This window comes from Carya illinoinensis, chromosome 4 (assembly GCF_018687715.1).
Source record: "Carya illinoinensis cultivar Pawnee chromosome 4, C.illinoinensisPawnee_v1, whole genome shotgun sequence".
Classification (NCBI taxonomy): domain Eukaryota; kingdom Viridiplantae; phylum Streptophyta; class Magnoliopsida; order Fagales; family Juglandaceae; genus Carya; species Carya illinoinensis.
This window is the reverse complement of record NC_056755.1, coordinates 42,467,398-42,480,000: the sequence shown is the minus strand read 5'-3', so window position 1 is coordinate 42,480,000 and position 12,603 is coordinate 42,467,398. Positions and strand designations below refer to the sequence as shown.

The window sequence follows — 12,603 nt, the reverse complement described above, 5'->3', positions numbered from 1 at the left end:
TGCAAAACTGCAAGTGCACAGTATCGTAGTTTTATAATAAAGTGGTAAGAAGAGTATCGTCCTCAGGGATTGGTACCTTACTCTTGCCAAATACCAAAATTATACTAATCTCAATTTTATCTAGAGGAATCGCTAAGGTTTTTGTAGTTGCAAATAAAACTAGATCAACTCAAAGAGAAATAAGCAAAGAAAATAAAACTGACTTTCAAAGATCAAATTCAATAGGGAAGAAAACTTCTAGGAAATCGATTTCACCATAATTCTTCACTATGCTTTTCTCATCCAGCTAATTTAACTTAAACCTCTTTTGTCTATTAGCAAATCTCTAATTCATCCAAAAGCCTCTTTCGATAGTCAATTGGAAGTGATTCTAGTTTATCAATTCACACAAGAGTATGCAAATTAAATAATCAAGAACGCAATAAGACCAATGATTTAATTACTACACAGGTTCATACAAGTCTTTCGATCTCTATACTTATCTATGCTGAAATATCCAAGATCTACCCTATGATTCCCTCTTTCGATAGCAAATCACAAGATTAATAATCATCTAATCAATGGCCAGTTAATTAGAAGCATTAAACTCAGAATAAATCAGATAAACAAAGAGAGAATTGCATTAAATTAGCATGGACAAACAAGCATAGTTCGGAAATAGGTTACATCGTTGTCCTAGAATAAAGAAAATTTAGCTTATGCTAGAAATGGAATTCAACATAAACGAATTCACCATAATTGTTCTGAGAAGATGGGAAGAAGAAAATAAACACTGAAAAATCCTCCTTGCAGCCTTAACTCGTCGTCAAAAGCTCAAGGGAACGATTCAACGCTTTTCTCCCGTCCGTGCTCGTGTATGAATCCAACGTACGTGCAATAAATTGGAATTCCGTCTCCAAAACAAATGATTTGAATCCCTCTAGCTATGTTTTTCTCTCCCAAAGAGTGTTCTCCAGTCAAAACTCGCGGCTCTAGAGTGAAAAATGGCTTTTATATGGTCCCACGGCGGAAAACCTAAAATCTGTCAAAATACGATGTTCGCTCGAGCGGGGTGTCGAGCGCGCGTTGAGCGTTCGACTCTGCCTGATTTCGCTCGAGCGTCCTATCGAGCGCACATCAAGTGTTCGACTCTGCCTGATTTCGCTCGAGCGGCCAATGTCTCTGCTCGAGCGATCTTCGTTTTTCAGCAACCCGCTCGAGTTCCCTGTCGAGCGGCAGTCAAGCGTTTGAATCTACCTGAATTCGCTCGAGTGGCCAAAAGCCTCCGCTCGAGCGAACTTGTAAAATCTGCAATATGAAATTTTGCAAGCCATCAATAAGATCAGCTTCATTACTGGAGCAATAAGTCAACCTGCTAGTTCCAGTTCTTTACATGAGACATGGGAGAGGTGCAACAACATGATTATATCTTGGATACTAAATATTGTATCGAAGGATATTGCTGGAACAATCATCTATGCTACTACTGCCAAAGAGATGTGGGAAGAATTGAAGAATCAATTTTCTCAAGGAAATGGTCCACGGATTTTTCAATTACAAAAAGAGTTGGCTTCATTATCACAAGATCAAATGTCTGTAAGTGTTTACTACAGAAAATTTAAATGTCTATGGGATGAACTTCTCAACTATAATCAGATTCCAAACTGCACATGTGGGGCTTTGAAGTCTTGTAGTTGTGGAGCTGTCAAATTCTTTATAGAATATCAACATAGGCAGCATATTATTCAATTTCTTATGGGATTGAATGACAATTTTTCACACATTAGAGGGCAGATTTTGATTCTTGATCCAATGCCAACAATCACAAAAGTTTTTTCTTTAATCATTCAAGAAGAAAAATAGCAAGAACTTGGATCTTTAAGGCTCACTAACATGCAAATAGCAGCTTTCTTGAGCAAGAAACCAGAGAATCCAAGATAGAATCTCGTGAGACAGCAAGGTAGAAAAGAGAAATTGTTATGCACTCACTGTGGAATGACCAATCACACAGTAGACAAGTGCTACAAGATCCATGGCTATCCTCCAAATTATAAGCAACAGAGAGGAAAGTTTTCTACAGCAAATCATGTCATGATTCAACCTGAGAGTACTCCCATTGATTCAACAAATTCACTGCCTTTCTCTCAAGAAGAATGTCAGCAACTACTTGCTTTAATCCACAACAGTCAAATATCCAATCATCAAGCAGCAACTGTTTCTTCAAATCCAAATCTGCTATCTTCTTCAGTAGGTATAAATCCATCACATACATGCCTATCAATTTTCAGTATTCCAAATAAATTCAATCAAACCACCTGGATCATAGATACAGGTGCCACAGACCACATCATACATTCTGTTGATTTCTTTACAAACATCACTCAAAAAGTCAATTCATCTGTGAAACTTCCAAATGGTGACAGTGCTCCAGTTACACCTATTGGTAGTGTTCAAGTATCTGAAAACTTAATTCTAAAGGATGTACTTTGTGTACCATCCTTTTCTTATAATCTGATTTCTGTTACCAAATTAATAAATCATCAGAAATGTTGTTTTATTTTTATGACTAATGAGTGCTATATTCAGGGCCTTACCCCATGGAGGATGATTGGGAAGGGTAGAAGAATTGCTGGTCTATATCTGCTGCAACAACCACAGGCTAATGCTGTTTGTAGCTTTTCTAATTTGCCAAATATTAATTCAGTAATAAACTCCAAACTTCATCTTTGGCATTATAGACTTGGCCATCCATCTCTATCTAGATTGCTATTACTTTCTAAATCAATTCCAGAAGTTGTTTGTTCAAATAAAGATGTACAAATGAAACATTGTTCTGTATGTCCTATAGCAAAACAAAAAAGGCTGTCATTTCCCAATCATAAATACACTACCACTTTTCCTTTCCATATCTTACATTGTGATATATGGGGCCCCTTCTCAGTTTCTACTCATGATAATTTTCAATATTTCCTTACAATAGTTGATGATCATTCTCGATCAACATGGGTATATCTTATGAAATCTAAATCAGATGTAAGAACTATATTCATATCATTTTATAATCTAGTTCTTACACAGTTCAAAACAAGAATTAAAACTGTAAGAACTGATAATGGTCCAGAATTTAAGATGATAGAGTTTTTCTCTTCAAAAGGAATAGTTCACCAAAAATCTTGCGTAGAAACACCACAATAAAATTCAATAGTTGAACGCAAACACCAATATCTTCTCAATGTAGTTAGGGCTTTAAGGTTTCAATCAAATATACCTTTAAATTTCTGGGGTGAATGCATACTTACAGCTACATATATAATCAATAGGATTCCTTCTCCTATTTTAAATAATAAGTCTCCCCATGAAATTTTACATGGAATTACTCCATCATATAAAACCTTAAAGGTCTTTGGCTCACTGTGTTATGCTTCAACTCTCACTCAAACTAGGTCTAAGTTTGCACCTAGAGCTAGAAAATGTATATTCATTGGATATCCTTTTGGCACAAAAGGATACAAATTGTTTGATCTTGAGAATAAATCTTTTTTCATTTCCAGAGATGTTGTTTTTCAAGAGGGCATATTTCCTTTCTATTCTAACCTTCAATCCAGTTCCACCTCATCTCAAGTTGTCATACCTCAATACATTCATGACACAGTTTCCACTACAAATACTCAACCTCCATATCCATCTCAATATGAAAATATTGCTGCTTCTAATAATTTTTTAGATAATTCTTCAACAAGTATTCCTTCCCAATCTGAGCCTAACAATTCCCCAAACACTTCTTCCCCTCAACTTGATATTCAAGATGAGATTCAATTCCTTTGTTTGAGAAAATCTACTAGACAGCATAAAGCCCCTGGGTACTTGCAGAATTATCATTGTAATATAGCAGCTTCTACCTCTAACAACTCTTCTGAAGGTATGTCCTGTAAGCATTCTAAAACTCCTTACAACATTTCTAATTTTGTTTTTGATATTCCAAACTGTCAACCCCTCATCGTGCATTTAGTGTTTCTATTTCATCTCAAGTAGAGCCTGAATTCTATCATCAGGCTGTACATCACAGCCATTGGAGAGAAGCTATGTCTCTTGAACTAGCTGCTCTAGAATCAAACAATACTTGGAAACTCACTGACCTTCCACCAAATAAAGTTCCTATAGGCTGCAAGTGGATCTATAAAATCAAGTATAATACTGATGGTTCCATTGAGAGATATAAGGCAAGATTAGTAGCAAAAGGGTATACTCAAAAGGAGGGTCTTGATTTTTTTGAAACTTTTTCTCCTGTTGCTAAGATGGTGACAGTAAGATGTATTTTGTCCCTAGCTGCAATACATGGTTGTCATCTTATTTATCTTGATGTCAACAATGCATTTTTATATGGAGAGTTAGATGAAGAGGTTTACATGAAGTTTCCACGTGGCTATCTTCGAAAGGGGGACACTTGAGTGTGTAAATTGCAAAAATCACTCTATGGCCTAAGACATGCATCTAGACAGTGGAAATGTTTTTGTAGCCTTGTTAGTATATGTTGATGATATACTCCTAGCTAGCAATGATATGTTGACAGTGGAAACTATTAAAACTGATCTCAATAATCAGTTTAAACTGAAGGATCTTGGACCTGTTAAATATTTTTTGGGGATGGAGGTTGCTAGAACAAAACAAGGCATTTCAATCTGTCAAAGAAAGTATGCCTTAGAATTGTTGGATGACACTGGCTTACTTGGTTCTAAACCAGTAAACTTTCCTATGGATACGCATTCTAAACTCAGCAAGGAAGATGGAGAGTTATTAGAAGATCCTACAACCTATAGAAGACTTATTGGTAGACTGATATATCTTACAAACACACGACCAGATATCACATTTTCTGTTCATCACCTAAGTCAGTTTCTAGATCAACCACGAATGCCACACATGCAAGCTGCTTTGAGGGTATTAAGATATATCAAAAAGGCTCCAGGACAAGGACTTTTCTTCTCAGCATCCTCTTCCATACACATCAAAGCATTTGCTGATTCAGATTGGGCTAGCTGCCCTGACACAAGAAGATCAGTTTCTAGTTTTTGTGTGTTCATTGGAGATTCTCTTGTATCTTGGAAATCAAAGAAGCAGAAGACAATCTCAAGGTCATCTGCTGAAGCTGAGTACAGGTCTATGGCGTGTGCAGTCTGTGAAATTACATGGATTCATTCTTTACTTGCAGATTTTCATCAAACATTTTCCAAAACATCATTATTATTTTGTGATAATCAAGCTGCATTGCATATAGCTTCTAATCCAATCTTTCATGAAAGGACCAAGTATATAGAGTTGGATTGTCATCTTGTAAGAGAGAAAGTGCAGGCTGGAATAATCAAAACTTTGCACATCTCTTCATCTCATCAAGTTGCAGACATGCTAACTAAACCATTGGGTTCTAATTCTTTCTTCTCCCTTTTGTCCAAGATGAATGTGCACAATATATACACATCATCTTGAGGGAGACTATTAGATAGTTAATTTTCAATTAGATGTAATTCTGTTATTTCTGTTACAGTGTAATTGTTGTTAGCTTACCAATATACCCTTAGTTACTTAGTTGTATAAAAATAGAGATACATGTAAGAGGCAGGACACGAATTCAATAAGAGTTTTTCTATTCATTTCAGTTTCTTTTTCTTGCATCAACCTTTTATTTGTAACAGATCATGTGTAGATCATGCATGTGAGTCAACTTAACCAGAGCGTGTACTGTAATTTATGAATACATACACTACGTTCTGGGGAAGGCCTTAATTAATTCGTGTAAAAATAATTCTCTTCCGTATATATGCAAGGGATATATATATATATCTTGTTCACTTTTCATATATAGTATAATATAGCTGGACTAAAACTACGTACTATACATACGTATTTCGCAGCCGAGTCATTAATTTTTTTCATTAATTTTTATTCCAAAGTACTATATATTAATTATAATATAAAATATAATTTCGAGACAATCTTTAAATTACCTCTCACTTGGGGATAAAACGTCCCATTAACTACCGGCCGCTGTATATAAGATCCTAATGATGATGATGATGATGGTAAAACTCAATTACTTCAAGCCGGTACCCCAGGCCGAAATGAAAGGCCGGCACGTCCATGCATAGAATTGATCAAGTTCAGGTAATTACCATAATTACCAGCTAGGGCTAGGAATTTGTGGGGCATGGAATTTATATATCGTTTGGACATCAAGCGTTTAACACAGAAGCAGCCAGCCGACGTCGACGCAACCAGTGGCTATCGCAATTATTTTACATATTAATTTATTTACTACACAAATCTACAAGTACCAATTAATTAAGTACTGGTGGCGGCCTGGGGGGCATGCATGCAGTACTTTAAGCCATTGAAATGGTCGAGCTAGCTAGCTATATATCCAACTCGAGGAACTTCATAAACAATACCGTTGGAAGATACTTGACAAACTATGAGTCGTATTGCTACTGCTAATTCTTGTATATAAGCTGTTGTAGTTTATTTCTCATGTTTATTTTATTTTTTATTCTTTTCCTCCATATGTCACTAATTTACTTGAACATTCTGTTAGTTAGGTAGAATCTTTTTCTGTATATATCACCCTTGGTTGGTATTCTATAAAAGCACGATTCATTTTCAAAGGAATAAAGTTGTTCTTCCTCCTCCATCCACTACTCTCTCAGTTTTTCCTTGTTTATTGCATTTTTAGCTACACTACTGAGCTTGCTACTTGCTCACTTACATGGCATCAAAGCCTTTGAGAGAAATTATTGATGGAAAACCCCACTCCTCCTTCCCCACTCATTTCCACTGAACCTCACTCAAACCTAAATACAAACACCTTATCCCATTACTTAAATCTTTCTGATCCAGCCAACCCTTTTCATTTGGATCATGGAGATAGTCCTGCCATTACCCTTGTTTCTGACCTTCTTACTATGGACAACTATGCCACTTAGTCTAGTGTCATCGACATGCTCTTATTGCGAAAAATAAGCTGGGTTTTATCACTGGTTCTCTCTTGCCACCGACTGATCCCATGGATGCTTTACTTGAATTGTGGGAGCGATATAATGATATGGTCGTATCATGGATACAATTCCATGAGCCCTTCTCTTAAATCAAGTGTTGTTTTTGTAGATGATGCTAAGGAAATCTGGCAAGACCTTCACGATTGTTTTTCCCAACAAAATGGCCCAAGCATTTTCCAACTCAAGAAGGCAATGGCTGGGCTTCTTTAGGAACATGATTATGTAAATATCTATTATGGTAAGTTGAAGACACTTTGGGATGAACTCTCTATCTATGATCCTATACCTATTTGTAATTGTGGCATTATGAAAACATTATTGGATCGATATCATAGAGATTGTGTTCTTCAATCTTTGATAGGCCTCAACTCTTACTCCCCTATCTGAGACCAAATCATGTTAATGGATCCTTTACCCCCTATTACAAAGGTTTTCTCCCTCATCCAGCAACAAGAGAGGCACCACCAGATGATCTCCAATGTCCCTAGCCCTGAAACCATGGCATTGGCCATTAAGAAACCGTACCCTCCTTCCAAATTTTTCCCTAAACCTAACTCTCTTTCCAAAAAGGAATGTCCATATTACTGTTAAGTCCCACACTGCTAAATCTTGTGAACAAATCTCACTCTCTTGTGACTCTTGTGAACGAGTCTAACAAATTTAAAAATTAATAACATAATTTTTGTGTTAATAGTTTTTAAATTATTATTATATATATAAATTTTAATTTACGATTTAATTATATAATAATTTGAGTCTAAAAAAGATTTTTTTAGATTCAATTTTTTTTAAAGTCCAACGAAACATAGTGTTCTTGAAGTGGGCGGGGGGCAGGGTGGGGTGCGGGATGGAATTTCCATCCCCTGCATATGCGGGGGTGGGGTGCGGCGAAGGGGTGCCCCCGCCCCCGCATATGCGGGTAGCACCCCTAACTTGGTCTGCATAAACATTCATTTTTCAGCTCTTGCAAATTCCCTTTCAAATTACACTCGCAAAGACCTCACAGATTTTAGTATCTTAGCTTCTGTTCTTAATTCTATTAGTCGTTCTAACCTATGGCATTGTCGCCTTGGTCATTTATCTTTTTCTAGGTTAAATTTGATTTCTAATCCAGTTGTAAGAAAACACATATCTTCTCTTAATGAAAAACCTTGCAATATTTTTCCATTAGCCAAATTCAATCGACTACCTTTTCTTTATAGTGGTTACATTTCCTCTAGAATCATTGAAATTATATATTGTGATTTACGGGGCCCTAATTCCACTATTGCATATGATGGTTCCAAGTTCTTTTTGGCAATAGTAGATGATTTCTCTCATACCATTTGGCTTTATTTGCTTGCCAACAAAGCTGAAACTAGAACATGTATTGAATCCTTTTATAACTTAGTGGAAACACAATTTGGACTCAAAATTCAAATCTTAAGAAGTGACAATGGTGCTGAATTTCAAATGACACATTTTTTCAATCAAAAAGAAATTTTTCATCACAAAAGCCGTATGAAAGCCCATCAACAAAATGACATTGTTAACAGGAAGCACCAATATTTGCTTAATGTGGCTCGTGGTCTTCGATTTCAAGCTAATTTACATTTAGAATATTAGAGTGATTGTCTTTTGACAGTAATATATATTATCAATCGACTTCCAACTCCATTATTAAATAATAAAACTCCATATGAGCTTCTCCTTAACAAAAAACCTGCTTATGCTAACATAACAGTTTATGGTTCCTTGTGTTTTGTGGCAACTCTTTTGAATGGTAGAAAGAAATTTGATCCTGGAGGTCGTAGGTGTGTTTTTCTTAGTTATCCATTTGGAATCAAGGGCTACAAATTGTTAGATCTTAATATTAACACTACTTTTATTTCAAAGGATGTTACTTTCCACGAATCAATTTTTCCTTTCCAAACCAACACCTTCCCTTCATCCCCCTCTCCAATAGACTCACAATCACTTTTTTTTTTTTATCCATCTTTTCACCTACTCCTTCTGATTTTCAGTTCCTTCCCACTGTCCCTTCTATTCCTTCATCTAATTCAAATCTTGTCAATTCAGTTCCTTCTATAGTCAACACATCCCCTTCACCCTCACCTACATCCTCACCTAATCTTGCATCTCCTTCCCTTCAAAGGTCTACCAAGATTAGAATAGCTCCACAATACCTAAAAGACTTTCACTGCCAACAGGCTTTGCTTGCACACCCTGAACACTTGGTATCCAAGGTTGCTCCTGCGTCAAATGGTAAGTCTTTCCCTTTAACCAATTACTTATCTTACCATAAATTTAATACCTTTTTTCAAGCTTTTTCTTCTTTCCTCTCTCTCCAATCCAAGCCTAGCTCTTACAGATAAGTTTTGAAGGATCCTTGTTGGTGTAAAGCTATGAAACTAAGCTTGAGGCATTGGAAAATAATCAAACTTGGACAGTTATTGACTTACCTCAAGGGAAAGAAGCCATTGATTGTAAGGTTTAGTTTGGCTACTGAGAATTTTGAGATGAGAATTTTGAGTTTTAAAATTAAATATTAAATATTATTATTGTATTGGGATTTGAAAACGTTAAGAGAAAGTTGAATTATTTATTATATTTTGTATGAGGATTTAAAAAAATTTTAATGATGAAATAAGAATTTTGTATGGCCAAACCAAGCCTAAGTATGTTTATAAGATCAAATTCAAGTCTGATGGGTCTATAGAGAGGGTTAAAGCTAGCTTGGAAGCGAAGGCTACACACAACAAGAGGGCATAGACTTTACTAAGACTTTTTCTCCAGTTGCAAAACTTGTAATTAGGAGATGTCTCCTCATTGTTGTAGCAGTTAAAGGATGACATTTGCATCAATTTGATATAAACAATGTCTTTCTTAATGGTGATTTAAAAGAAAAAAATTTATATGAAGATATGAAGAAACCACCCGGGTATACCAAGGGAAAACCACATCAAGTTTGTAGATTGTTTAAGAGCTTTTATGGCCTTAAACAAGCCTCAAGGCAGTGGAACTCAAAATTTACTTCTTCTCTCATTGAATTTGGTTTTCTTCAATCCAAAATTAACTATAACTTATTTGCTAAGCAAGAAAGGGTGTCTTGTACTACTTTATTAGTCCATGTGGATAATATTTTAATTGTTAGCAATTCTCAAAACTCCATTGATTCCCTTAGGACTTTTCTCAATCACAAGTTCAAAATTAAGGATATTGGCTGTGATGCTCTCAAATTTCACTTGAGATCGAACGGACATCTGAAGTATTGGGACATGCAACACAAAGTTACATGCCCTCATTCATGACATATAAGATGTAATATTCCTATCATGCATATATCATTATGCAATATTTGTAGCGGATAATTTTTTTTTAGTAATATTATGCACCAAACTTATAATATCCTGAATAGTTAAATCGTAATCCAAACATACTTAACAAAATAAACATCCACAATTTTAGTACGAGTTTCAGAAGACTGTAATCTCAAAAACATGATAGACTAGACTCTATATTTACATTACCAAAATACATTGTTGAGGAAGTTCGTTGAGTAACTCGTGTAACTCAACTAACGAGACCAGAATACTGTCCAAAAACTACCTATGGAAGCTGTAAGCTCCGCGTCTTGTCTGCAGTGCCTGGTCAACCTCCTTCAATCTACCAGTGTTTGCTCCCTACTCTAATCCTGACATATTGCCTACCATTCGAGGGAAATGGTAATAGGACTACCACGGTGAGATTTGATTACAAATCTCAATAAATTGACAGGAAACTCCCACATAGGTTAATGATGCATACATGACAGTAAAATCATGAATGCATAATTAAAGTTGTAAGTAAGCATAATATAACTTGATATAGAGTATGGCATAACTAATATAACATGAACTGAAATGTGAACTGAACTTGACTTGACATAACATGAACTTGAATCTAAAACATAATATGGACTAGCAACATAACAAGAATGTGAACTTGAAACATAACATGAATTTGAAACATAGCATGAACGTGAACATACCTAACATAAACATGAACTTAAACTTAACATAAACATGAGCATAACATGACAAAAACATGAGTTTGAGACATAATGTGAACGTGAACATAACATAACATGTTTCAACTAAGTTTTTGAGTTTCAATTGGATTCCAACCATTTAGGATTTACTAGAGTTGAAACCCTCTTTGATCTGGCTTCATTTGGTTGATCAGATGAAAAAAAATTTTACTTAGGTGGCATGATATTACACCTTGAATTCGTTCACAAATCCATCTAATAGTTTCTTTTTGTGTCAAGTGTCTAATACTATTCACTATGTGTGGCTAAGATCTTGTCAAGTGTCTAAATAAAACTTTTCTAACCTAATTTGGACATTCCACATTATGATTTTGAAAACATTGCACTTAATACGCTTATCGAGGTTACTATTCACTCTAAAAAAATACGTAATAAACTTAATACTGAAAAATCCTAAATATTCATATTAACTTATAGTGAAAAACGTTTACCAAAACTCAACCCCGAAGTGCCCCTAAAAATAATTTGACAGTTTCGAATAGGCGTTTTGTCCGAAATTATGAAAATTGATTATTATGCCATAAAATCCTAAATATTCAACTAAGTCTAGTGGCATGGATCATACTGTATTCTAGCACTTCTAACTATCTCAAATAATTAAAATCACATTTCTGACACTATAGTGAGTGATAATACTGACTATATTAACAAACTAAAACTTTTGCGATTAGTCGATTCATAAAAACTTATAAAATTTTCACGAGATTCCTAAAGTCCATAAGAATTCTACCATTGAATTTCTACCAAGCTGTTAAATTAGCTGCCTACGTTATTTTTTAGGTTTAGAAATTGCTCTATCATCTAAAGGTCTTCACATCTGTCAAAGGAAGTATGCCTTAGACATTTTGGCAGATTCTGGTATGCTTGGCTGCAAACCACTCAAAGTTCCTCTAGAACAAAACTTCAAGATGTGTAAAGATGATGGCACACCTCTTTCTGAGCTAAGTACTTATCGAAGCCTAATTGGTAGACTATTGTATCTCACCATTACTCGGCCAAACCTTTGTTTGTCAATCTAGCTGTTGAGCCAATTCATAGATAAGCCCTCTTTAATTCACTTGGCAGCTGCATATAAAGTATTGAGATACATTAAATCAACTCCTAGTCAAGGCATCTTACTTTCATCTTCATTTTAATTTCAACTCTAAGCATATTGTGATTCAGATTGGGCCAGCCTCTTGCCTAGATTCTCGTTGATCCACTATGGGTTACTGTGCATTCTTAGGCAATTCACTGATTTCTTGGAAATCCAAGAAACAAACTATTGTTTCTCGTTCCTCAGCTGAAGCTGAGTACAGGTCCATAGCTGCCACTTGCTCAAAACTAACTTGGCTTTGATATTTACTTCATGACCTTGGCATTTCTCATTCACAAGCTGCCCTTCTATTTTGTGACAATCAAATAGCCCTCCATATTGCTGCTAATCTGGTGTTCCATGAGAGAACAAAATACATCAAACTCGATTGTCACTTGATTCGAGATCAAATTCAAGCAGGACATATGACAACA

General features: G+C 35.5%; 1 protein-coding gene across 1 annotated transcript; it reads left to right on the top strand.

Annotated features, from left to right (window-relative positions):
• Positions 1–4,464: 4,464 nt before the first annotated feature.
• On the top strand, positions 4,465–5,555 carry LOC122306530 (uncharacterized mitochondrial protein AtMg00810-like). Its single transcript, XM_043118956.1, has 2 exons — positions 4,465–5,135; positions 5,522–5,555. Exons 1-2 carry the CDS (start codon positions 4,465–4,467, stop codon positions 5,553–5,555), a joined length of 705 nt encoding a protein of 234 aa, XP_042974890.1.
• The last annotated feature ends 7,048 nt before the right edge of the window (positions 5,556–12,603 follow it).